The sequence below is a fragment of the Scyliorhinus canicula genome, chromosome 3 (assembly GCF_902713615.1).
Source record: "Scyliorhinus canicula chromosome 3, sScyCan1.1, whole genome shotgun sequence".
Taxonomy (NCBI): domain Eukaryota; kingdom Metazoa; phylum Chordata; class Chondrichthyes; order Carcharhiniformes; family Scyliorhinidae; genus Scyliorhinus; species Scyliorhinus canicula.
Window position 1 is genome coordinate 169,254,385 of NC_052148.1, and position 26,023 is coordinate 169,280,407.

General features: G+C 47.1%; 1 protein-coding gene across 1 annotated transcript in view; it reads left to right on the top strand.

Annotated features, from left to right (window-relative positions):
• LOC119963108 (lysosome membrane protein 2-like) overlaps positions 1–26,023 on the top strand; it is a 117,083-nt gene that overhangs the window by 59,102 nt on the left and 31,958 nt on the right. The window contains exons 3-9 of the mRNA XM_038791709.1: positions 5,429–5,576; positions 11,861–12,052; positions 13,855–13,946; positions 14,293–14,412; positions 19,793–19,971; positions 20,769–20,887; positions 25,892–25,965. Coding sequence (XP_038647637.1) covers positions 5,429–5,576; positions 11,861–12,052; positions 13,855–13,946; positions 14,293–14,412; positions 19,793–19,971; positions 20,769–20,887; positions 25,892–25,965 — 924 coding nt within the window. The remainder of the gene's footprint in view (positions 1–5,428; positions 5,577–11,860; positions 12,053–13,854; positions 13,947–14,292; positions 14,413–19,792; positions 19,972–20,768; positions 20,888–25,891; positions 25,966–26,023) is intronic.

Genomic DNA, 26,023 nt, shown 5'->3' on the forward strand with positions numbered 1-26,023 from the left:
TCCTCCCCTTTAACTTTGATTTACTAATTCTCCATACATTTGCCCCCCTTCCCACCACTATTTAGTTTAAAGCCTATCTGCAGACCTAGTTATATGATTCACCAGGACTCTGGTCCCAGCATGATTCAGATGACGACCATCCCCTCTTCCCAGTCCTGGTGCCAATGTCCCATGAATTCAAACCCATTCCTCCCACACCAATCTTTGAGCCATGGATTTGTTTAATCTTATTGATCCTGTGCCAATTAGCTCGTGGCTCAGATAGTAATCCAGAGATGATTACCTTTTTTGGTTCTGCTTTTTAATTTAGCTCCTAGCCGTTCATACTCCCTTAGCGGAATCTCTGTTCCTGTTCTACGTATATCATTGTTACCAACGTGGACCACGACAACTGGATCTTTACCATCCCACTCTCTGAGCCCAGATTAGATATCCCGAACCCAGGCACCAGGCAGGCAACTCAACCTTTGGGATTCTCGATCCTGGACACAGAGAAGAGTGTCAACGCCCCTAACTATACTATCCTCAATTACGACTACATTTCTTTTTTCGCCCCCACTTGGAACGGCTCCCTGTACCACGATGCTGTGGTCAGTTTGCTCATCCTCCCTGCAGTTCCCGTTCCCGTCCACGCAGGGAGCAAGAATCTCGAACCTCTTGGAAAAGTTCAGGGACTGAGGCTCCTGCAACTCTACCTCCTGGATCCCTCTACCTGCCTCACTCGCAGCCACACCTTCCTGTCCCTGACCACTGGCCGCATTCAAGGTATTTTTCACCTTTTTTTTTTGTTAACAAACAATTTTATTGAGGTATTTTACGGCATTGTAAACAGTTACAGATATCAAACAGAACAAAAAAGACAAAAATATGCAAACACCAATGTAAAACCAACGCCTCAATCGAACCATACTGCACAGGCCCGCTCCTCTCCCATAGACACTGCCTGCCTATTTATTCTTCCTACTCTACTCTAATCTCTTCCCCCACCCCCGCTGATGTTCACTCTCTCGCGAAAAAGTTGATGAATGGTTGCCACCTTCGGGCGAACCCCAGTACAGATCCCCTCAAGGCGAACTTAATTTTTTCCATACCCAGAAAACTAGCCATAGTTCGGTCTTCAGGGGTTTTGAGTCCCTCCATGCCAGCAGGGTCATGCCCAAAACATGTGAACATGGTTCGCTGGTCCTCCCACGTATCTTGCGCACTTATCCTCTACCCCAAAGAATTTGCTCATCCGAGCTACCGTCATGAGGGCCCGGTGAATGACCTCAAATTGAATCAGGCCGATCCTGGCACATGTTGCGGTTGAGTTTACCCTACTCGGGGCTTCTGCCCACAGCCCGTCCTCCATTTCCCCGCCAAGCTCCTCCTTCTATTTGAGTTTCAGTTCCTCTGTCTGGGACTCTTTCCCCCTTCATGACCACCTTGTAAATATCCGAGACTCTACTCTCTCCTGCTTCTCCCCCAAAGACTATTCTGTCCTGGATCCCCATTGGCGGGAGGCGTGGGAAGGATGGGACCTGTCTGCGGACAAAGTCCCGCATCTGTAAGTACCTAAAGTAATTTCCCCTTACCAGACCAAATTTCTCCTCCAAGCCCCTCAAACTCGCAAAGCTCCCATCCAGGAACATATCGCCCACACTCCTCACCCCCGCCCGCCGCCATGTTCGAAACCCTCCATCCATGTTCCCGGGGGCAAATCGATGATTATCACATATAGGAGTCCAGACAGGCGCATCCACCTCTCCTACATGCCTCCTCCACTGGCCCCATATCCGCAGGGCCGCCCCCACTACCGGGCTGGTGGAGTACCTGGCCGGCAACAGCGGTAGGGGAGCAGTGACCAGGGCTGCCAAACTGGTGCCCCTGCATGAAGCCGCCTCCACCTGCTCCCAGATAGACCCCGTACCCACCATCCACTTGCTTGTCATGGCTATGTTAGCCGCCCAGTAGTAGTCAATTAGACTCTGCAAAGCCAGCCCTCCCTCGCTGCGGCTCCTTTCAAGCATCGCCGCCTTCACTCGCGGGGATTTTCTTGCCCAGACAAAGCTCTTAATGATTTTGCCAGTCCTCTTGAAGAAGGACCGTGGGATAAATATCGGGAGGCACTGGAAGATGAACAGGAATCTAGGGAGGATTGTCATCTTTACAGTCTGCACCCTCCCCGCCAGTGACAGCGGGTGTGCATCCCATCTCCGGAACTCGCTCTTCATTTGTTCCACCACTCTTGTCAAATTTAACTTGTGCAACCTGCCCCAGTCTCGTGCCACCTGTATCCCCAAGTACCGGAAACTTTCCTCAACCAGCCTAAATGGCAACTCCTTCAGTCTATTCTCCTGGCCCCTAGCCTGCACCACAAACATCTCACTCTTGGCCATATTTAATTTGTACCCTGAAAACTGGCCGAACTTCCTCAATGTTCCCAGTATACTCTCCATCCCGGCCAGTGGGTCCGACATGTACAGGAGCAGGTTGTCCGAATAGAGAGAGACTCTATGTTCTCTCTCGCTCCCTCCCCCCCCCCCCCCCCCCCCCCCCCCCCCACCCTATTCATTCCCTTCCACCCCTTCGCAGCTCTTAACGCAACCACCAACGGCTCTATGGCCAGCGCGAATAGCAACGGGGAGAGTGGGCAACCCTGTGTGGTCCCGCGATGCAGTCTGAAATGCTCTGACGTTACCATGTTTGTCCTAACACTAGCTTGTGGGGCCTGGTACAATAATCTGACCCAATTAACCAGACGCTCCCTGAACCCAAACCGTCCCAGCACCTCCCACAAATAGTCCCACTCCACCCGGTCGAAGGCCTTCTCCGCGTCCATTGCCACCACCACCACCTCCACCTCCTTGCCCGTCGGGGGCATCATGATTACATTAAGCAATCTTCTCAAGTTAGCTGTCAGCTGCCTGCCTTTCACAAACCCTGTCTGATCGTCCCCAATCACCCCTGGTATGCAGTCCTTAATTCTAATCGCCAGGAGCTTGGCATCCACATTGATCAGGGAGATTGGCCTGTATGAGTCGGAATTGAACACAGGATCCTTAAGTTGTGAGACACAGTGCTAACCACTGTGCATCGTACCAGACCACATCCTGGTAAATCTCTTGTGTATCCTCTCAAATCCTCCACATTCTTTTGGTAGTGTGACGACCAGAATTAAACACTATATTCCAAGTATGGCCCAACTAAGAATTTCATTGTTTTTGTTCATGTACAATTGTGGCAATGGCTGTTTTTGTGCATGTACAATTTTTGTTAAACTCTCCTTCCCACTGTTCTTGTCTTGTCCAACTTGCTATCATAGAATTTACAGTGCAGAAGGAGGCCATTCAGCCCATCGAGTCTGTACCGGCTCTTGGAAAGAGCACCCTACCCAAGGTCAACAACTCCACCCTATCCCCATAACCCAGTAACCCCACCCAACACTAAGGGCAATTTTGGACACTAAGGGCAATTTATCATGGCCAATCCACCCAATCTGCACATCTTTGGACTGTGGGAGGAAACCGGAGCACCCGGAGGAAACCCACGCGCACACGGGGAGGATGTGCAGACTCCGCACCGACAGTGACCCAAGTCGGAATTGAACCTGGGACCCTGGAGCTGTGAAGCGATTGTGCTATCCACAATGCTACCGTGCTGCCCCTATGTTGTTCCAATGCCTCGGCTTTTCTCTTCGGATTTCTAAATCTCCTTCAACCCAAACCTTTCTGCAGCCCTAGTTATACATTTGGCATGGGCACTTGTCCTAGCCGATTCAAGTCGAACATATGCCAAAAGAATAGCTTTCTCTTTCCAGAATACTGATGCCATTATCCCATGAAGCAAAACCCTTTCTTCCAACACCACTTTTGGAGCCATGCGTTTAATTCTCTAATCTGCATGACCCTATGCCAATTGGCCTGTGGCTCAGATAACAATCTAGAGGTGATTACCTTTGTTCGGTGTTTCATTTTGGACCAGAACTCCTCAAGTTCCTTTGGGTAGAACCAGAAATAATGTTTTTCTGTCGTTGGCTCCCATGTAGATCATACCAGCTGGATTCTCCAGCCGTGACAAGAGATCCTTAATCCTGGAACCAAGCCGGTGACAGCACATTTAAAGGCCCTGGTCATGGCTACAGAGAACAGTATCTTTCCTCCTGGTTCTGCTGTCTCCTATCAGTACCACATTCTTTTTTCACTTCACTTGAATGGCACTCTTCATCATAGTCAGTCCACTGATTCACCTTGCAGTCCTTCTCATTCACACAGCTAGCACGTACCTCATACCTGTTGGACAAGTCTGAGGACTGAAGCTCCTCCATCGTTACATGCCGAGTCCCTATATCTGCCTAACTTTTAAAGCTCTGCCTATCCCAAGAGGTGCAACTGCCTCCTTAAGTGTCCATGTAACTTTCGCCTTCCCCGATGCCTCACGGCGCCTGACTCTAGCTCAATGACTGAGCTGAAGCTTTTCGAGCTGCACTGTAGATGTATTTGCCCTGGATCACACTGGTGTCCATGAGCTTCCACATTTTGCAGTTGTAACACATCACCGACCGTGCTATCTTCATCATGTGTTAATTGTTTACTTTTTTTAATGTATAGTTAATCAGCCCTGCTGCTCCTAATTAGCTGCACTATCTGTAATCATTACCGCTTCTACTAATTAAACCTCACAATGCTAATATATTACCGAATTCAACAGGATACATGAGGCAATACTCCCCAATAATCATTTACCCGTTTCCTTCTGCTGTCAAGTTGATTTCCTTCCGAACACAGTTGTCTATCTGTTGAACCCTGCCGTCCCCCACTGCTTTTTGGGCTCTCTCGCTCTCCACACATGCTCACTTACTCTTGTAATGCCCTCTTGCGTGGTCAGTCTATGCCCAGCTCCAGGACAACATTCAGGACAACTCTAGGCTGAAAATCCATTGCAGAAGTAAAGAAGTGTAATATTGTCAGAGGTGCACCGTGTCCACAAAACATTAAACAGAGGGTTTCCATACCTGTTTTGGTGGCCATAAAAGATCTTGCCGCACTTTGTATGTACGCCTGTGTTGTGGCTAGCATTCACGCCTCAGCGAACTCCACCGTAACAAATGAACTTCTCATTTATCTCCTGTTTTCCCTGGTAAAATTTGCTTTGTGGGCAGGCACAGCAGCTATGACATAAACTTCAGAAGTAATTTAATTGGTATAGCAGTGCTTTCCCGTGTGCGGAAATTGTGAAAAGCGATGAGTGAGTGCAACCTTTATCCCCATCCCACCTTACTGTGTCAGTGTGACACCAACACAAGGCTGGCTAAACCCACTGAGGCACCAAGCTTGATGAAGTGGGTTTTGGTGGGGAGAGGGCTTTGTACCTGCTGCTTGAGTGGTTATATGTTTTTGTCCCTTAATTCTTACTTTAAGTAACAACCAGCTTTGGCATAATCTTTCAGAGAGTATAAACCGAAAGAAAATGTGACGTTTCTGGATGGTGACAAAATGGTGTCTGCGCTGACCTCTAAGACCTATGTATTTGTCCCCGAGTTGTCTAAAGGAAATCCTACAACTGACTTAATTAGGACAGTGAATATTCCAGTTGTGGTGAGTTGCTTTTTTGAAACTCTATTCAGCAGACATGCCAAGATACAATCAGATTAACTTGCATGTATTTGAGATAAACTTTGAAATTTGAGCTGTTTTTGATTTTCAACGGATATTTTTAGCCAGAAATATTTCGGAAATAACCTTTGGATTTCAGTGCTGAAACTTCACCTTATCGAAAGGGAGGTATTTAGGGGCACTGCACCTGTGGAACCAGCTTCCCTAATTTGGGAACTCCAGGTTGAGTCTGTGTTCACATTAAAAAAAACAGGTGAATGTTGAGACCTGCGGCTGTGCTCCAAACCTTTGACACTGGGACTTTTTTTTTTAAACCAACAATTTTATTGAGGTATTTTAGGCATATAGCAAAAGTGACATTGTACAGTGCAAACAAAAAGTCAAGACACAAATTAAACATAGTGTGAACCACACCTCTGTTCACGCACAGACCTGCCTCAATATCCCCCTACTCTACTCTACTCTCCTCTAGCCCCCCCCCCTCCCTGCTGACGCTTACTCCTCTGCGAAGAAGTCAATAAATGGCTGCCACCTTCAGGCGAACCTCAAGGTGAACTTTACTTTCTCTAGGCCAAGAAAGCGCGCCATGTCCGATAGTCATACCTCAGCCATCGGGGGCTTTGTGTCCGTCCATACTAACCGTATTCGTCGCCGGCCTACCAGGGAAGCAAAGGCCAGAACGTCGGCCTTTCTCTCTTCCTGGACTCCCGGGTCCTCCGAAACCCCAAAGATTGTCACCTCAGGGCTCATTACCACCCCAGTTTTCAATACCCAGGACATGACGTCTGCGAATCCCTGCCAATACCCCTGAGTTCAGGGCATGACCAGAACATGTGTACATGGTTAGCCGGCCTTCCGGCACATTTGCACACATCCTCCAGCCCAAAGAATCTGCTCATCCGGGCCCCCGTCATGTGGGCCCGGTGCACGACCTTAAACTGGATCAGGCTGAGACTGGCGCATGTTGCGGTCATGTTTACTCTGCTCAGGGCTTCTGCCCAGATACCGTCTCGCAGCTACCCCCCGAGCTCCTCCTCCCACTTAAGCTTCAGGTCCTCGGTCTGCGTATTCTCAGCTCCCATTAGTTCTTTGTAGGTGTCTGAGACTCTACCCTCTCCCACCTCTCCCCTAGAAACTACCCTTCCTGCCTCCCCTTCGGCAGGAGACGCGAGAAGGACGGCACCAGTCTGCGTACAAAATCCCGCACCTGTAAGTATCCAAAGTCGTTCCCTCTCGCCAGCCCAAACTTCTCCTCCAGCGCCCTCATGCTCGGAAAGCTCCCTTCCACCTGATAGTGGTGGCAGCTCTTCGGATCTGGGGCCAGTGGAGGAGGCATGTAGGGGAGGTAAGAGCATTGGTGTGGACCCCAATCTGCGGCAACCACCTATTTGCCCCGGGGAACATGAACGGGGGGGGTATCGACTGTGGAGGAGGGCGGGGATTGTGAGGATGGTGATCATCCTCACAATCCCCGCCCTCCTCCACAGTCGATACCCCCCCCCCCCCCCCGTCCATGTTCCCCGGGGCAAATAGGTGGTTGCCGCAGATTGGGGTCCACACCAATGCTCTTACCTCCCCTAAATGCCTCCTCCACTGGCCCCAGATCCGAAGAGCTGCCACCACTATCAGGCTGGTGGAGTACCGTGCCGGCGGAAGCGGCAGAGGCGTCGTGACCAGGGCTGCTAAGCTAGTGCCCCTACACGAAGCAGCCTCCATCCGCTCCCAAACCGACCCCGCACCCACCATCCATTTCCTTATCATCGCTATGTTGGCCACCCAATAATAGTTTGCTGAAGTTCGGCAACGCCAGCCCCCCTTCTCTGTTCCTTTCAAGCATCACCCTCTTCACCTGCGGGGACTTCCCTGCTCATACAAATCCCAGAATAATTTTATTCCGCCTTTAAAGAAGGACTGCGGGATAAAGCTGGGGAGACACTGAAAAACAAACACCGTGTGAGAATCGTCATATTAACATTCTGCACCTTCCCCGCCAATGACAGCGGGAGCGCACCCCACCTCCGGACCTCCTCCCTCACTCGTTCCACCAGTCGGGACAGGTTGAGCTTATGCAACCTGCCCCAGTCCCGTGCCACCTGTATCCCCAAATATCGGAAACTTTCCCCCACTAGCCTGAATGGCAACCCCTTCAGCCTACTCTCCTGCCCCCTCGCTTGAATTACAAACATCTCGCTCATAGCCACGTTCAATTTATATCCTGAGAACCGGCCAAATTCCCTCAGGATTTCCATAATACCATCCATCCCCACCATTATGTTCCGTCCCCCCGGACCAGCCCTTTCCAGCCCCAGAGACTCTCAGTGCAATTGCCAGCGGTTCTATGGCCAGCGCAAACAGCAGTGGGGAGAGAGGGCAGCCCTATCTTGTCCCACCGTGCAGTCCAAAGTAGTCCAATGTCATCCTGTTCGTCCTTGCACTCGTCTCCGGGGCCTGATATAATAGCCTAACCCAGTCGATGAACCCCAACCCGAACCGTCCTAGCACCTCCACAGATAATCCCACTCGACCTGGTCAAAAGCCTTTTTAGCATCCATAGCTACCACTATCTCTACCTCCCTACTCTCCAGGGGCATCATCACGTTGAGCAGCCTTCTTAGGTTGGCCATCAGCTGCTTCCCTTTTACGAACCCGGTTTGGTCCTCCACAATTACATCAGGAACACAGTCCTCAATTCTTTCTTTCTTTTTAAAAAAAAAAAAAAAAAAAATTTTTATTAAGGTTTTCACAAAATATAAACAACAAAACAGTATTAACAAAACAATCATGGTAAAAACCCAAGAACAACAACCACCCAACAAAAAAAGCAACTACTAAAACACAAAAAAAAAAGCAAGCAACAAAAAGGAAAGAGATAACACCCGCCACATGCAACAAACCCATGTACACAATTCTCCCTCCCACCGAACCAAACCCCCCCCCCCCCCCCCCCCCCCCCCCTGGTTGCTGCTGCTGCCGGCCTATTTCCCTACCGTTCCGCCAGGAAGTCCAGGAAAGGCTGCCACTGCCTAAAGAACCCTTGTACTGATCCCCTCAGGGCAAATTTCACCTTCTCCAATTTAATAAACCCCGCCATAATCATTGATCCAGGCCTCCACGCTTGGGGGCCTCGTATCCTTCCATTGAAGCAAGATCCTCCGCTGGGCTACTAGGGACGCAAAGGCCAGAACACCGGCCTCTTTCGCCTCCTGCACTCCCGGCTCCACTGCAACCTCAAAAATTGCGAGTCCCCAACTTGGTTTGACCCTGGATCCCACCACCCTCGACACCGTCCTTGCTACCCCCTTCCAAAACTCCCCCAGTGCTGGGCATGCCCAAAAGATATGGGCGTGGTTCACAGTCCTCAATTCTGGTCGCCAAGATCTTGGCCAATAACCTGGCGTCTACGTTGATCAAAGAGATCAGCCTGCATGACCCACAAGCCTCCGGGTCCTTGGCCCGTTTCAGAATAAGCAAGATGGTGGCCTGCGACATCGTCGGGAGTAAACTCCTCTGTCTCTTGCCTCGTTAAAGGCCCTGACCAGCACCGGCCCCACTATCACTATCCCGGCAAATTTTTTGTAAAATACCACCGGGTACCCGTCCGGCCCCGGCGCTTTACCCGACTGCATGACCTTCAGTCTAACCAATACCTCTTTGATCCTGACCAGGGCCCCCAGTCCATCCACCAACCCCCTCCCCCCTCCCCACTCTTGGAAAGGTCAGTCCGCCCAGGAATCGCCTCATCTCTTTCTCCCCCCCGGGGTCCCCTGGGGGGGTTCCAAAGTGTACAGCTTCCTATAAAAGTCCCTAAAGACCTTGTTCAGCCCTGCCGGGTTATCCACTACCCTCCCTATTTCCCTAGACACTTCTCTCTTCCTTAGTTGTTGCGCAAGCATTCTACTGGCCTTCTCCCCATGCTCATAAATCGTGCCTTTTACCTTTCTAAGCTGCTCTCAGCCTTGCCTGTAGTCCGCACCCCAAATTCGGCCTGCAGCCTCTGTCGTTTCCTGAGTAACTGTGGCCTCGGAGATTCCACGTAACTCCTGTCCGTCCGTAGAATTTCCTTAATCAGTCGGTCCGTCTCTGCCCTGTCTGTCCTGTCCCTGTACGCCCGGATTGAGATCAGCTCCCCTCTCACTACTGCCTTCAGTGCCTCCCAGAGCACCGCTGCCGAGACTTCTCCAGTATCGTTCACCTGCAGGTAATTCTGCATGCATTTCCTCAGCCTCTCGCACACTGCCTCGTCCGCGAGTAATCCAACTTCCAGCCTCCATGGTGGGCGCTGAAAGCTGTCCTTACAAAACTGCAGGTCTACCCAGTGCAGAGCATGGTCCGATATGGCAGTTGCCGAGTATTCTGCCCCCAACCATTCCGGCCAGCAGGTCCCTACTCACCACAAAGTAGTCAATTCGGGAATACACCTTGTGGTCGTGGGAGTAATACGAGAACTCCCTCGCCGTCAGCCGGCTAAATCTCCACAGATCTTCTCCCCCATTTGCTCCATGAACCCTCTCAGTTCCTTTGCCATCGCTGGCAACCTGCCCGTTCTTGAACATGGCCGGTCCAGGCTCGGGTCCAGGACTGTATTAAAGTCCCTGTCCATGATCAGCTTCACGAGTCGGGGATCTTCCCCTTTATCCTCCTAATAAAATCCACATCGTCCCAATTAGGGGCATACACACTGACCAGGACTACTCCCACTCCTTCGAGCTTACCCCTCACCATAACGAACCTGCCACCCCCATTCACGAATGTGCCCTCCGCCTCAAATTGTACCCTTTTAGTAATCAGGATCGCAACCCCCCTCGTCTGAGAATCAAGCCCCGAATGAAAGACCTGACTGGCCCAGCCCTTCCTTAACCTAACCTGGTCTGCCACTTTTAGGTGCTTCTCATGCAGCATGACTATGTCCGCCTTCAGAACCCGCAGATGCGCAAACACACTTACTGGCCCGTTTAACCCTCTAACATTTTTCATCTGGTCAATCGACTTCTGTAGCGGCTCCAGGTTGTCACGCTTCAGAGCCAAAAAGCCCTCCTGCATAGTCTGCAGCAGCTGCTCCATTGTGGGCTGGGCTGTCTGCTCCTTGCCGTGAACACCAGCCATGCTGGTCCCTCTCACAGCCTCCACTGCGCCCTTACTCGACCACTTCTTCTGCTGTTTACGGTCCCTCCGGCTTAGGTCCATACAATTCTGTATGAGTCCTGTGCCTGAGTACTATTGCCTTCCAGTTCCGCGCTCAAAAACGCAAAAAATGTTGGGAAAAAGGTCCAAAAGTCCGGCTGAGGCGGGAGCCACCAAATGTGCGACCTACTCCCTCCTAGCTGCCACTCTTAAGTCACAACACTGGGACTTCTAATCGAGTTGAGCAGCCAATAGGCTACCAAATGCTTGAGATTGTCCCTGGAGGGGCAGCATGGGGGCACAGTGGTGAGTACTGCTGCATCACAATGCCAGGGACCCGGGATCGATTCCGGCCTTGGGTATCTGTGTCGAGTTTGCACGTTCTCCCAGGTCTGCGAGGGTTTCCTCCGGGTGCTCAAGTTTGTATAGCTGAAGAATGACCTCTAGCTCTTCATATTTTATTCCTCTAGATTCCATTAGCCTTTTGCTTATTTGTTTGTGCTTTTTTTTGTGACACTTAAATAACCTATGTGCCTAGACTTGCAAGTTCTTCAGATGCATCTATTTCTAGTTGTTTGCTATTTAGGACGCAGCCTGTTCTCTGCTCTTTAGGTCCAAAGTGGTTGGCCTCGCATCTGAAATGCTATTGTCATAGTTTAGTCCGTTCACCTTTCAATATCTCTTTATGCTTCCACCTACACTGTTTGTAACGCTCACTTCTCTTTGTGTCATTGGCAAGTTTCAAGATATGGTTTTCTGTCTAAGCATCTAAGCTGTGAATAAATATACTGAATAGCTGAGGCTTCCAACAGTGATCCTTTCAGAGCCCTGGTCAATCCTGCCAATTATCCCTTGAAACTCCTGTGATTGACTTGGGTGGGGTGTGCTAGCTCGCCTGTGGCAGTTCAAAGGAGGAAGAATGTGTCATAACTGGTCTACACATTTTGTTTTCCCTGTCTGCATCTGAAGGATGTCTACCACTCCACTCCCTCTGCCAATGACCAGAGGACTCGAGGCATAATTTATCCTATTTCATAGGGAGCTATACAGAAACAAAACTCCAAAGTCAGCTATGTATGAGAGCTTATTTTTTTTATTTAGCCCCTGTTTGAATTGATATACTTTTGTTTCTTCTTTGTAAACAGACTATAATGAATATGGCAAAATATTCCAGTTCCTATATTTTACTGGCCGAAGCTCTGTTTATGCTCAAAGGGGCGGGTCTTTTTACAACACGAACAGTACATGAGCTGCTTTGGGGTTACAAAGATCCTGTCCTTTCGAGTATCCATTTCTTCAAAAGGGAAGTTGATGATTACTTTGGGCTCTATTACAAGGTAAGCCATACTTGCACTTAACCTCGTGTGAATGGTGATGAACTGTCACGGTTAGGAATCTGCGATGTGAATTGAAAATGCACAGCAATTCAGCCAATATTTTGGGAGAAAAACCCTGGGAACTTTTCAAATCCAGTTTTTGTGACAAAGTACAAGTCAATGGTCAGTGTTCTCTTTAGATATTGACTATGATCTGATATCCTCCTCTTTCCCCCCCCATTTAATGTATGGTGGCTCAGTGCCTGTTTAGTACTGCTGACTTGACTGACATTTTGGGAAACTTCCCAGTGCTATATATAATTAGATCTTTTGTGCTGTTGGCCACTATGTGGTCAAAATAACTTTGAAGAAAAATAGACACGTAAGATTGCATACAGGACGTCGGCGATGAGCTGTATTTCTTGTATAGGAAAATGGCATTGAAACAATTGTGGTGGTATGGATATGAGCACTGCCATTGGTGCAGAGCACTGGCTTCCTATTGGCTCTGGCTGGGCATGTGCCTCTCGTCCGATTGGTTGGGACTAGTCATGTGACTGCTCTCCAATTGGTCGAGGGGCAAGTAGGCCCCGCCTCCAAAGCAGGGCATAAGTACCCAGTGTTCCCGGCGGTCGACCATTCTCTGTAGTCGACCACCGGGCTAACAACTAGCTGATTAAAGCCACAGTTCGGATCCTAAATGTGTCTTGAGTCGAATTGATGGTACATCAACAATATGTTTTGCAGCAGAACTTGGAACACATTAAAAGAATGATACGGGCAGCACAGTGGTTAAAAATGCTGCCTCACTGTACTGAGGACCTGGGTTTGATCCCACCCCCGTTTGGAGTTTGCTCATTCTCCCAATGTCTGTGTGGGTCTCAACCCCACAACCCAAACAAAATGTGCGTGGTAGGTGGATTGGCCACGCTAAATTGCCCCTTAATTGGAGAAAAAAATTGACTATTCTAAATTTTTTAAAAAACAAGATCAGTTTTGAGTTGTCCACCACTGTGTGGGAAATGGGACTGGGAAAGATGCCTTTTCTTTGCAGTACTTTTTGAATGTAGTAGATTAAAACTGAATTCATGATGGGCTCTTGACATTCGCATGGTTGAATAGTGTTTTCCTTTAAAAAGTTATTATAATAATCTTTATTGTCACAGGTAGGCTTACATTAACACTGCAATTAAGTTACTGTGACAATCCCCTTGTCACCACACTATGGCACCTGTTCGCGTACACTTGATGGAGAATTCACAATGTCCAAATTGCCCAACAGCTCGTCTTTCGGGACTTGTGGGAGGAAACCGGAGCACCCGGAGGAAACCCACGCAGACACTGGGAGAACATGCAGACTCCGCACAGATAGTGACCCAAGCCAGGAATCGAACCTGGGAACCTGGTGCTGTGAAGCAGTAGTGCTAACCACTGCTACCATTAAGAATTCCTGTGCTGGGTTGCTGAATTGGCCACGCTAAATTGCACCTTATTTTGGGGGGGGAGGGGGGGAAAGAATAATTAGATACTCTAAATTTATTTATTTTTTTAAAAAGAAAAATTCCATTTTCCCCAATTATTCCTTGGCCAGAGTATATTATTTTTAAGATGTGTATTTTCCTGTGGATTGACCAGACGAGTTTGTACACTGCTCTGTTTCATGAATCATTATTGGTATTTTAATTGATTTTTGTGTTGCGGGGGGGGGCGGTTTGGTGTGTGAATGTTGACTTATTTAAATTATGTTATGAATGGGGGTCAGTTCATCTACTTGTGTACTAGTTTGCTTTACAGTCCCGTTTTCTAATACATTGTGTTTTTAGATGAATGGGACAGACGATGGTGAATATGTTTTTCTCACGGGACAAGAAAACTATAAAAATTTTACTCGAATCGTTGAATGGAGAGGTAACAAGTAAGTACTTTTTTTTTGATTTCCAATTAAAGATTAAAACCTATTGAAGTTTTTAAAAATGTCCAAATCTAAACAAAAGGTTACTGCTCGGGAAACCTGAAACGAGGGTTATGTTTTGACTAATCAACCTACAGTAGAATATTTGGAGCTACCAAATTGAAATGGGTTAATGTGTGGAAATATCAATTACATGTGTTGATTATGATGCAATATAAAGATCAGTTTGTAAAAGTAGGATATGTCATGCATATTGATGATTGTTTCCGTTCCTTTAATTACAGTTGTAATGCAAGATTTCTTTCCTTTTGTTTTCTCTTTTTTTCCACCTCCCTGATTTCATCTTTAGCTCATTGGATTGGTGGACAACGGACGCGTGCAATATGATCAATGGGACTGATGGTACTTCCTTCCACCCATTAGTAACTAAAAACGATACCCTTCTCTTCTTTACTTCAGATCTTTGCCGGTAAGAAAAGGGTGTGTCTGTGTTCATGGTTTTGATATACCTGAATAGTTAGGAGCACTGGTAACTACGCAACACTGATAGCAACAAAAATTGCATCTATATAGTGCCTTTTAATGTATTCAACCATCCTGAGGATTCTCAGGCATGTAATCAGGCCACTATTGACATCAAACCAAAGGAGGAGTTATTAAGAGGGGTGACTAAAAGCTTAGCTTAAAGAGGGCAGTTTTAAGGAGCATCTTGAAGGAGGAAATTGTTAGAGTTGGGAAGGATATTCCAGGGCTTAGAACCTGGATGCCGGATGTGGAGGTAATAGAAATGCAGTATGTGCAAGTGGCTAGAACAAGAATAATGCAGATAGCACAGGAGCGCTGTAGGGCTGAAAGAGGTTACTGAGGGAAGGCACGGCATAGTCATGGAGATGAGAGCTGGGGGCAGCATGGTGGTGCAGTGGGTTAGGGCTGCTGCCTCACGCCGCTGAGGACCTGGGTTTGATCCTGGTCCCATGTCACTGTGGGTGTGGAGTTTGCACATTCTCCCTGTGTCTGTGTGGGTCCCACCCCCACAACACAAAGATGTGCAGGGTAGGTGGATTGGCCATGCTAAATTGTCCCGTAGTTGGTGGGGGGAAATTTTTTATTTAAAAAAATATATATATTTTTTAAAAGCCTTAGTGGCTCCACCCACTTCCACCGCAGCAGAATTCGCCACCGAGGAGGGTGGTGAAAGAAACTACATCAGCCCCCCTCCCCTCCAGCAGCTCCGACATCCTAAAGATTGCCGCTAGAGAGCCCGGCGACATCTCCACCCGCAATTTTCAATAATGCTTCAAATATCGGGCTTCAAAATCTCGGACGTGACCAAAACATGTTGACGTGATTTGCCGGCCCCTCCACATCTCTCACACTTATCCTCTACGTCGTCAAAGAACCCATTCATGCAACATATGGGCGCTATACACCAGTTTGAACTGTGCCAAGCTCGTCCTGACAGAGGACGATGAAGCATTGACCCAATGCATAATCTCACTCCACACATCAACCCCATCCCAACCCCATGCACAGCTCTTCCTCCCACTGCTGCTTTATCTCAATTTGTGCTTTCCCTGTGCCCACTAGCCATCTGTAAATATCTGCAATCTTCCCGTCTCCCTACTAATCTGGCGACAACAACCCGTCAAACAAAAGTGCGCTCCAGCAGCCAAGGGCACCTCCTCCTTCCGCAAAATCCCATAACTGTATTCACCTGAACTCTTCTCCTCTTTTCTCCTCCCACACCCAATATATTTCTTTTGCAACTCGCTCAAACTTGCAAACTTTCCTTCCACGAATGAGTCCCTCACCCGTTCAACCCCTTCCCTATTCCACCGCTTAAATACCGCATCCATCCCTGCCAGACGCAAACCTGTGATTTCCACAAATAACCATCAGTGATACTAAAATGCTGTTGTAGCTGATTCCAGACTTGTCAGGACGAAGCCTACAAGTGTGTGCCCTGAAGTAATACCATCTCCGCCTTCAAACTTTTCAAATGCACTAAGACCCTAGATTACTTCACCGGCCCAGTCAACCCCCACACATTCAGAGTCATTCTGCCCCCCGGCCTACCCCACACTTGCATCTGTCATCAAAACCATCTCTCTCCCATGTTCCTTTCTTTTCTGAGCTCACCCAAAATGGCCACCTGTTCCCTCTGTCCTGCCCTCGCCCAATAAACAATCTATCACACCCACATCCTCCCACCCCCTCACCCCCACACTGCTTCTGTTCACCAGCATACTTGCTGGCACGGTAACCCCCCCCCCCCCCCCCCCCCCCCGGAAGGCTGAAAAAAAAAAAGGCCCCCGCCCATATCGCCTAAACTGCCTCTCCCCCACACAGCCTACCCACCTCCAACCTTTGGAGGGGTCCAAGCCCCTCCCTCCCTCCCTGAGCCAACAGGAGAGAGACGCCCAGGACTCTGACCCATCTTCCCTCAACCATTATAAAATAACAAAAAGGCCAACATGTGAAGAAATAACACAACATTGGTAAACATTATACAAACTACTCGGAAACCAAAACATTAAGAACATTCCACCAACAACCCTCCTCCAGACCATGCTCCTTGATAAAAACCATGTGCTTCCTCGGGTATCGTAAAATAATTCCTTCCCCATATAAGTCACCCAAAGTTTGGCCGGGTTCAGCACACTGAACCGGACCTATACTGCCTTGGCCCGCTTAAAGCCAGCCCGCTTCTTGGCCAGTTAGACACCCATGTGTTAGTATATCCGGGTCCGCTGGCCCTCCCAAATAGTCTCTCGTCGTCCTCGCCACCTCAAGATCTGATCCTTCACCTGGAATCGGTGCATTCTCACACTTGCTGCCCTTGGTGGCTCCCCTGCTCTCAGCCTTTGCCTTAACAATTGATATACTCGGTTCACCTCCAGGGCCTTCTTGCAAACCCCCTCGTGTACCAGCTTCACCAACATCTTCGGGACATTGGCCCTGGCAGTCGCTCCCTTCACCTGCTCCGGCAGGCCTACAATGCATAGGTTCTGAAGCCTGGACTGATTCTCCTGTTCGTCCACCTTTATTTTCATCTCCTTACAGATCGCTCCCAGCATCGCAAACTTTGCTTCCAACTCCACATTCCGATCACTGTGGTCTGTCATCACCCTTTCCACCTCTTGCATCGCTGCACCTTGCGACTCCAGGCGCTTCTCCACCCGATCCATGGCACCACAAAGTGGGGCTACTGCTACCTCGATTACCTTCGACAAGTCCTCCTGCACCTCTAATCGATGCTGCTGAAGCGCTCCCTTAATCAACTCTATCAATTGCTCCACTGGCGATGGGGTGGATGTGACGACGCCCCCGGCTCCGCCATGCCTTCTGTAGCTGTGCCATGCAGACGCTCCATCTCCAGCACTGTCGCCTTATTCGACTTCTGTCGGTTGCAGTAACCTGCCGACATTCCACCTCTGAACAGAATTCAATTCCCACCACTTAATTCCTACAATTTCCGACCACAAGAGTCCATTATCGGGCAGAAGGGGCCAAAACCCAAAATATCTTCAAGCAGCATGGCCGCCACCAGAATTCCTTTTTTTTTTCCTCTTAACTATTTGTCAGTCTCTCTCGTTTTTCTGCCCTTTCCTGTTCTTCCTCACCCACCCTGAACTTCTCACTCCCAACATTTTCCTTGTGAATACCATGATGAAGCACAGAAGAAAAAACAAAGAGCGAAAGCTACCTTTCCTTCTAGTTCCACTCAACTCTTCCCCACCACCAAAAGAAGCCCCACAGGAGGCCTGGAAGGGAAAAAGCATCTACTGCTCCACTGAGCACAAGGTTGAAGTTATTGAGCGTTGCTGCAGCATCAATAACAAATGTTTGAATTCATCAGGCACTCCCCACTGCAGTGTGCATTCCGCCTATCTAACACTCTCCATGAAATGAAAATCGCTTATTGTCACGAGTAGGCTTCAAAGAAGTTACTGTGAAAAGCCCCTAGTCCCCACATTCCGGCACCTGTCCGGGGAGGCTGGTACGGGAATCGAACCGTGCTGCTGGCCTATTTAGTCTGCTTTAAAAAGCCAGCGATTTAGCCCAGTGAGCTAAACCAGCCCCTACACAGGATATACACCATACCCCTATACACCATACAGGAGTAGCTATGGTGCACAAAGGTCATTTTTGTCCCCCCAGATGCTGTCATTCATCATTTTGCAGGCCTAAGCCACATTCTCGTAGGCCGATGATTCATGCCAGCAATTTAAAAGAAAATAACATTTTCAAAGCACTGCAGCCTGGAGAGGGACACTGCTGGGGAGGCTCTTCCTTCAAAGTGGGGTGTTTTGCTCACTATATATTCTCTCTTCCCACCCAGAAGAGACCTGTGCATTTTGAACTTCTGCTCTAATTGTATCTGTCTCGATCCTTGGATTTAATTAACACATTAGAATATACTTTATTTTAGGGGCAGCACGGTGGTGCAGTGGTTAGCACTGGTGTCTCTCGACGCTGAGGGCCCAGGTTCAATCCTGGCCCCGGGTCACTGTCTGTATGGAGTTTGCACTTTCTCCCCGTGTCTGCCTGGGTCTCACCCCCACAACTCAGGGTAGGTGGATTGGCCAGGCTCAATTGCCCCTTAATTGGGGAAAAAATAATTGGGTAATCTAAGTTTTTATATAAATATCTACTTTGTTTTCAGACTTGTTTTTAAGTATATGTTTTTGACATTTACTACCTAAAAGGTGCTTTATTGTCGAAGTTGATTATACTTTCTCACCACTTAAGAGGAACATGACTTTCTCATTGGGTTGAGGATCAGGAAACGGTATTCTTCAATGGCCTTTGAGTTCCAGTATCTGAACACATTTGGAATTGCATGCAATTCTGGCCGATTGCCAGTCTGTTAGGAAAGCAAGAGGTTGGTTCATTCATGTAGCTTGTAATTCAGATCCTTTTATGGGTTGTATTGCAATTTTATCTGAAGTGTGTTTATCGTTTGGGCTTCATGGCTGCCTTGGATATTTGTTGTCATGAGTATATGATCAAGAAAATTCGAGTTGCAACCGAGCCTGTGCTGAGGAGGGTTACCTCATCGAGGGATGCTGTAATTGGCCTAAATCCCACTTTGGTTAAGGAGGAGAAAATCCATTCCTTGATCATCATGTACATCAGATGACAACAGGTTTTGATGTTCTCTGTGGTGAGTAGCCTGAGACAGATTTGAGTTACCAGTCACCTGTGGCAGTGTATTACAAGGGATTCAGGAGAGGTGGGGAGGGAAGGAAGTGTGATTGCTTTAATGTTTAAAAAGCTCCCATTGAGGGCAGCACGGTGACACAGTGGTTAGCATTGCTGCCTACGGCGCTGAGGACCTGGGTTCGAATCCCGGCCCTGGGTCACTGTCTGAGGAGTTTGCACATTGTCCCCGTGTCTGCGTGGGTTTTGCCCCCACAACCCAAAGATGTGCAGGGTAGGTGGACTGGCCACGTTAAATTGCCCCTTAATTAGAAAAAATAATTGGGTACTCTAAATTTATTTTTTTTAAAAGCTCCCATTGTAAAAAGATGTTGGCAAACAGCATCCAAATTGAAGTAAGTTGATGCTTTAAAATGTTGTCCTTGCACTTATACAAACGAGCTGTAACTGGGTGCCTTTCAAAACAGACAATCATAAGCAGATGAGAACCATTTCTAAACTCTTAGCCCTTTTTAATATTACTAAGCAACTTCTGTTACTGGTTCAATATTTGTGTTAGATAACAGATGCAAACAGGACTGTACCAATATTGACTTGATATCTTCCTTTTGAAAGTAATAACAATATCTGCATCTATGTGGTTGTTTGGTTGTGTTTTTTTAAATTTATGTTTGTTTTGAACACAGGTCTCTCTATGCTACATTTGAGCAGGAGCTTGGAGTCAAAGGGATACCAGTCTTCCGATTTGTGCTGCCAAATGAGGTTTTTGCCAATGCTACTGTCAACCCTGAAAATGCTGGTTTCTGTGTTCCAGTTGGCAACTGCCTGGGATCGGGTGTATTGAACGTGAGCGCATGCAGACAAGGTAGCTGGATTAGAGTCACCTGTTGTTAAATGATGCAAGGAAGGCACAGGGGTGTCTACGGAGGGGAGTTCTGTACATGTCAATGTAAAATTAACAGGTTTTATTGTCAATAATTACAACATTGAGGGGGGGGGGGGAAGAAAGAGGGGGAGAGAGAGAGAGATATGCCTCCTTGCCCTGCCCTGTCGTAAAATCATAGCATAAGTTGTCAAATAATCGAGCATGTTGCCTGGAGAAGAAGAATATTATTACAACGTGTGTTTCTAGCTTTGTAGTCTGTGAAGCATTTATTGTGGCTGCTTGAGATACTAGTAGTAGGTCAGAGTGCAATTGTGAATGGAAAGGGGTAGGTGAAGCGTCCCAAGGCTGATGTATTTGCAGGACCCACAATTAGCATTTGGAGCTCAAAGGACATTGCACTTCCAATATAAAAAAAATTCCACTGATAACCAGACTGCTCATTTTGCAACTGACTTGTGGGCATTTAACATTTTTTATGAACTCTGCTGACTGAGGCACGAGTGCCACCACTGGGCCTAGCTGGATATCATCTAACTTTATTAGTTACTGTGGCAGATCACCATTTACAATTGATCAATTAACCTAACCTTCCTTTTGTAATTTTATTTTAAAATTTAAAAAATCCTTTCCTCTGGTAGTAACCGTGTGTCAGTTTAACATGCACATTCATCCATGGCACAGTAGTTTCACTATGAACCTACGTGACCTCATTTATGACGTACAATGCCTTGTGGGCACTCTCAAACAACTAACCTTTTTCTCTTTTGCTCCAATAGGTGCTCCTATTATTCTTTCATCTCCACATTTTTACCAGGCAGATCAAAAATTTATTGATGCGATTGAAGGAATGCATCCAGATAAGGCCAATCATGAAACTTTTCTGGACATAAATCCTGTAAGTAAATGCAATTCAAGACCAGGATAAGGCATGTACCTCATCACCTGAATATAATAATTCATGCAGGTAAAACCAAACCTGCTCGGGTGAAAGTAAATGGTGTATCAGTAAGGAAGTGGCTGAAGCTTCAGTACAAATGGGTGCTATAGGATAATAGAGAATTCGATTTATCACTCAAATGAAATGTAATTTGTATTCTCTAGAAACAAAATATAACCCCCCCACCCCGCCCCCCTATTTCACTTCTTGTCAGGTGGAAGATGCTCATGTGATTCCAAAAGTTAGCTTTTGAGTACCAGTTGTTTCTTGGTCAATTCTGTCACCTCAGGCATGCAGTTTACAGTAGAGGGTACGTTGAAAGGTAATGTGGCCTAAGCAGAAACATGTTCAACAGACCCTAAACGGGTATGTTTACATGTGAAAGTGAGGTAATGGGACATTGGCAGTCAGAAAAGACAGCAGCAAATGGAGACTGAAAGTCCTCCACAGAGGAAAGATGTTGACACTTTTGCACCTTCGTCATGTGAATCACCACAAAGGAAGGAGACAAATGAAACTTGTCGAGTTGCCAGGTAGGCAAACTGCGACATGACCATAGCCTACTGGCTGGTCAAAAATGCAATTTGAGGAGTTCAAAACTAAAAACTACTGGCTTTTTGTTTTGCGTGGTGTCGTGATAGTTCAGATTTGAAGTTACTTCCTGCCAGAGGGGTTAACATCTCTCTCGATCAACTGGGCCTATTGTGAAATCCCTTCAAATGGAAACGATAGACAGAGCTGTCCTCTGTTCACAAGAGAATAAATGCATATCAGAAATCTGCAGCCCACAAAAAACAAACTCAAGCCATGGCGAAAAAATAAACTCCTCTTAATCTGAATGCCAAAAGTGAAAAAGTGGCATTTGAAACTACTTGTATATTCCGTATAGTTATTGCCAAAACAAATTGACCACTCGATGACCATGAGAACCTCATTAACCTACTGAAAATCAATGGAATCGAAATGGACATTTGTTGCATCGCACAATAGCTTGTGTAGACATAGTCTTGTATCCACTGAAATGAAAAAGAAAATGGTCAACAACGTCATCGACAATATAGAACATAGAACAGTACAGCACAGAACAGGCCCTTCGGCCCTCGATGTTGTGCCGAGTAATGATCACCCTACTCGAGTCAACGTATCCACCCTATACCAGTAACCCAACAAACCCCCCCCCCCCCCCCCCCCCCCCCCCCCAATGCTAAAAGGGCAATTTAGCATAGCCAATCCACCTAACCAGCACATCTTTGGACTGGGGGAGGAAACCGGAGCACCCGGAGGAAACCCACGCACACACGGGGAGGACGTGCAGACTCCGCACAAACAGTGACCCAGCCGGGAATCGAACCTGGGACCCTGGAGCTGTGAAGCATTTATGCTAACTACTCTGGCTGGAAACTCTGCTCGTTATTTTTTTTAAAACCAGAATAGATGGAATTGCGAGGCCAGTTACATTTCGAAAGGATGAGATTGAGCTGCAATACACAACAGCAGAAGCCGTTGAAGGGGAAATTTTGAAATGCTTGCTGTTTTGTGGGTTTACGGTGTTGTGGATGGCAAGGTTGCATAGTAGTTAGCACTGCTGCCTTAGTGCCAGGGACCCGTGTTCGGTTCCGACCTTGGATGACTGTTGATGTGACATTTGCACATTCTTCTTGTGTAGGTTTCCTCCTGGTGCTCTGGTTTCCTCCCACAATCCAAAGATGCAGAGGTTAGGTGGGATTGCAGGGTTACGGGGGTAGAGTGGGTGAGTGGGCTTAAGTAGGGTGCTCTTTCAGAGGGTCGGTGCAGACTTGATGGGCCAAATGGCCTCCTTCTGCACTGTAGGAATTCTATGGTAATTGTATTATAAAGAACTATTATTCAAAGTGTTGATCTGCTTTTGTAGTGACTGTGCAAATGTTATGTTAGGAGTTTCCTATTGCAATATTATGACATTGCCTCAACCATTGACTGGAACTTGCTGCTGATGAAGCTTTAAAAGTCACAAATGACTTAGTTTTTTATTCATTTACGGGATGTGGGCGTCGTTGGTTAGGCCAGCATTAATTACCCATCCCTCGTTGCCCTTCAGAAGGTGGTGATGGGTTGCCTTCATGAACCCCTGCAGCCCTTAGGGTGTAGGCACACCCACTAGGCAGTTAGGAAGAGAGTTCCAGGATTTTGCATCAGCAATGCATTTTACTTGTTGTATAGTCAGTTACCAAAAAACTCTCATTGACTGACTCCTTGTGCCAATGAATTACACATTGCAAAATTTTATTTTAGAAGTGCAGTGTGTTCAATTTAGAGTGGCTGAAACAGCTGAATGTGGTGTGTAGGACGCACCTCAAATGCGAGGATGAGCCGTCTCTTTGAGGGGGTAGAGGATGTTTGTGAACATTGCAGGGGAGGGCACGTTCATATGTTTTGATCCTGTCCAAAGTTGGAGGGAGGTGTTCAGGGTAATTTCGAAGGTAATACATGTGAGGCTTGAGCCGGGTCCCCTGGAGCCATATTCGGGGTATCGGATCGGCCGGGCTTGGAAGTGGTGCCGAGGCAGATGTTTTGGCCTTCGCCTCGCTGATCGCCCGAAGGCGGATCCTGTTGGGGGTGGAGGTCAGTTTGTCCACCCTGTGCCCTGGTATAGTGGGGAGATCTGTTGGAGCTTTTAACACTCGAAGATGAAGTTTGAGTTGAGGGAAAGGAAGGAAGGGTTCTACAATTCATGGGCTTTGTTTATTATGCACTTTCAAGAATTGGATGACATCGAACATTGGGGGGGGGGGGGGGGGGGGTGTTGGGGTGAGGTGTTGGACTGTGTATGTTGTTGGTGACTATGGGTGGATTCCTAAATCCTTTTCTTTGATGTTTGTATTTAAAATGTTGAGGGTTGTTTGGGGGTTGGTGGGAGTGAGGAATTGTTGGCTAGGGGATTGACATTGTATTTGTTACCATTAATTGGTTGTTGGTGGGTGTGAATTTGGATGAAAATGTGAAAAAGGAGGAGAATAAAAATATATATATTTTTTTAAAAAAGCATTGTAGTCATGCAAAGGAGTTAATGAAGTTAAATGTCTAGGAGGGGATGGGGTTGTAATATGACCATACCGATGATGAATTACTTTTACCTCTGCATCTGCTGCAGAATGTCAGCACAGTTGCTGTTTCCTAGTGCCCAAGTTTCACTTCGGCAATCACTGATTGGCATTTTATCTTGCATATACTGTAACCTTAGAACTATAACTTTCAAAGGAAATGGGTAAGATATTTCCATGGAATTTTGTGCCATCTTAACAGACTTGTAATCATATTTGTTGAAGGAGGTGAATAATTCTTAAGGTAAAAGCTTCAATTGGGGCAGCACGGTGGCGCAGTGGGTTAGCCCTGTTGCCTCACGGCGCCGAGGTCCCAGGTTCGAATCCCGGCTCTGGGTCACTGTCTGTGTGGAGTTTGCACATTCTCCCCGTGTCTGCGTGGGTTTCGCCCCCACAACCCAAAGATGTGCAGAGTAGGTGGATTGGCCTCACTAAATTGCCCCTTAATTGGAAAAATGAATTGGGTATTCTAAATTTAAAAAAAAAAGCTTCAATTACTTTGTTGCATTTTATGATGTTTTGCTTACTTTTCACATTTTGTTAACTCTCTCATGCCACCCACTGGTAATTATTGGATCTGAAATCAATGTTTTTAAACATGCTCCAGAATGTGACTGGATGGTTATTACTTCAATACTTATTTGATACTTGGTTAGCTCTGTAGTTTACCTCCATTTACTTAAATGTTCTTGTAATTGGTTGTGCCAGCCCATCCCAGTTAAGAGTCCAACCACATTGCTGTGGGTCTGGAGTCACATGTAGGTCAGACCAGGTAAAGATGGCAGATTTCCTTCCCTAAAGGACATTAGTGAACCAGGATATGAGTGAACCAGATGGGGTTTTAAGACAATTGACAATAGTTTCACCTTTAGACTTTTAATTCAAATTTCACCATCTGCAGTGGTGGGATTTGAACATGCGTCCCCAGAACATTACTCTGGGTCTCTGGTTTATTAGACCAGTGACAATACCACTACCCCACCGCCTTGCCTTAGGGTGCTGAGCAAATTACATTCACTAATCCAGGGTTTTTTGGGATTCCATATTCTGTGCAAAGTGCAATACTTAAGCATGGTGGGGAAAAAATGCACACTTTATGTTGCACATGTTTAAATATCTACATTGCTCAATATTGTGGATGGTCCTATTCTTAGACGCAGGCAGGTCCTATTCTTAGACGCAGGCAGATCCTGTGGCTGGCAGTGATTGATGTCACTGACTCTCCAGTGCCCCCCCCCCCCCCCCCCCCCCCCGGCAGTTGTGTTAGCAACAAACGCACCCTAAAATGTAAGCAGAGTACAGAATTGGTCATTTTATAGGATAATGTAAATAGGTTAATAGAATTGTAAGAATCTTATGGAGAGGTTGAGTAGACTGGGACTGTACTCGTTGGAATTTAGAAGGATGAGGGGGGGATCTTATAGAAACATTTAAAATTATGAAGGGAATAGATAGGATAGATGCGGGCAGGTTGTTTCCACTGGCGGGTGAAAGCAGAACTAGGGGGCATAGCCTCAAAATAAGGGGAAGTAGATTTAGGACTGAGTTTAGGAGGAACTTCTTCACCCAAAGGGTTGTGAATCTATGGAATTCCTTGCCCAGTGAAGCAGTTGAGGCTCCTTCATTAAATGTTTTTAAGGTAAAGATAGATAGTTTTTTGAAGAAAAAAGGGATTAAGGGTTATGGTGTTCGGGCCGGAAAGTGGAGCTGAGTCCACAAAAGATCAGCCATAATCTCATTGAATGGCGGAGCAGGCTCGAGGGGCCAGATGGCCTACTTGCTCCTAGTTCTTATGTTCTTATTGCAGGTTGTGAATACAAAAAATCGCCTTGAATTACTATATAAGTACGCAAGTGTTTATCTGTCTGTTTTTACTGTTTAGCTCACAGGACTCCTCGTGAGGGCAGCAAAACGAGTTCAGATCAATGTTTACATTGAGAAGATACAGGGATTTATGTAAGTAGATTTTGAAATATAGTGCAACACCAGTGCTTGGTAATGAAGATTTGGTACT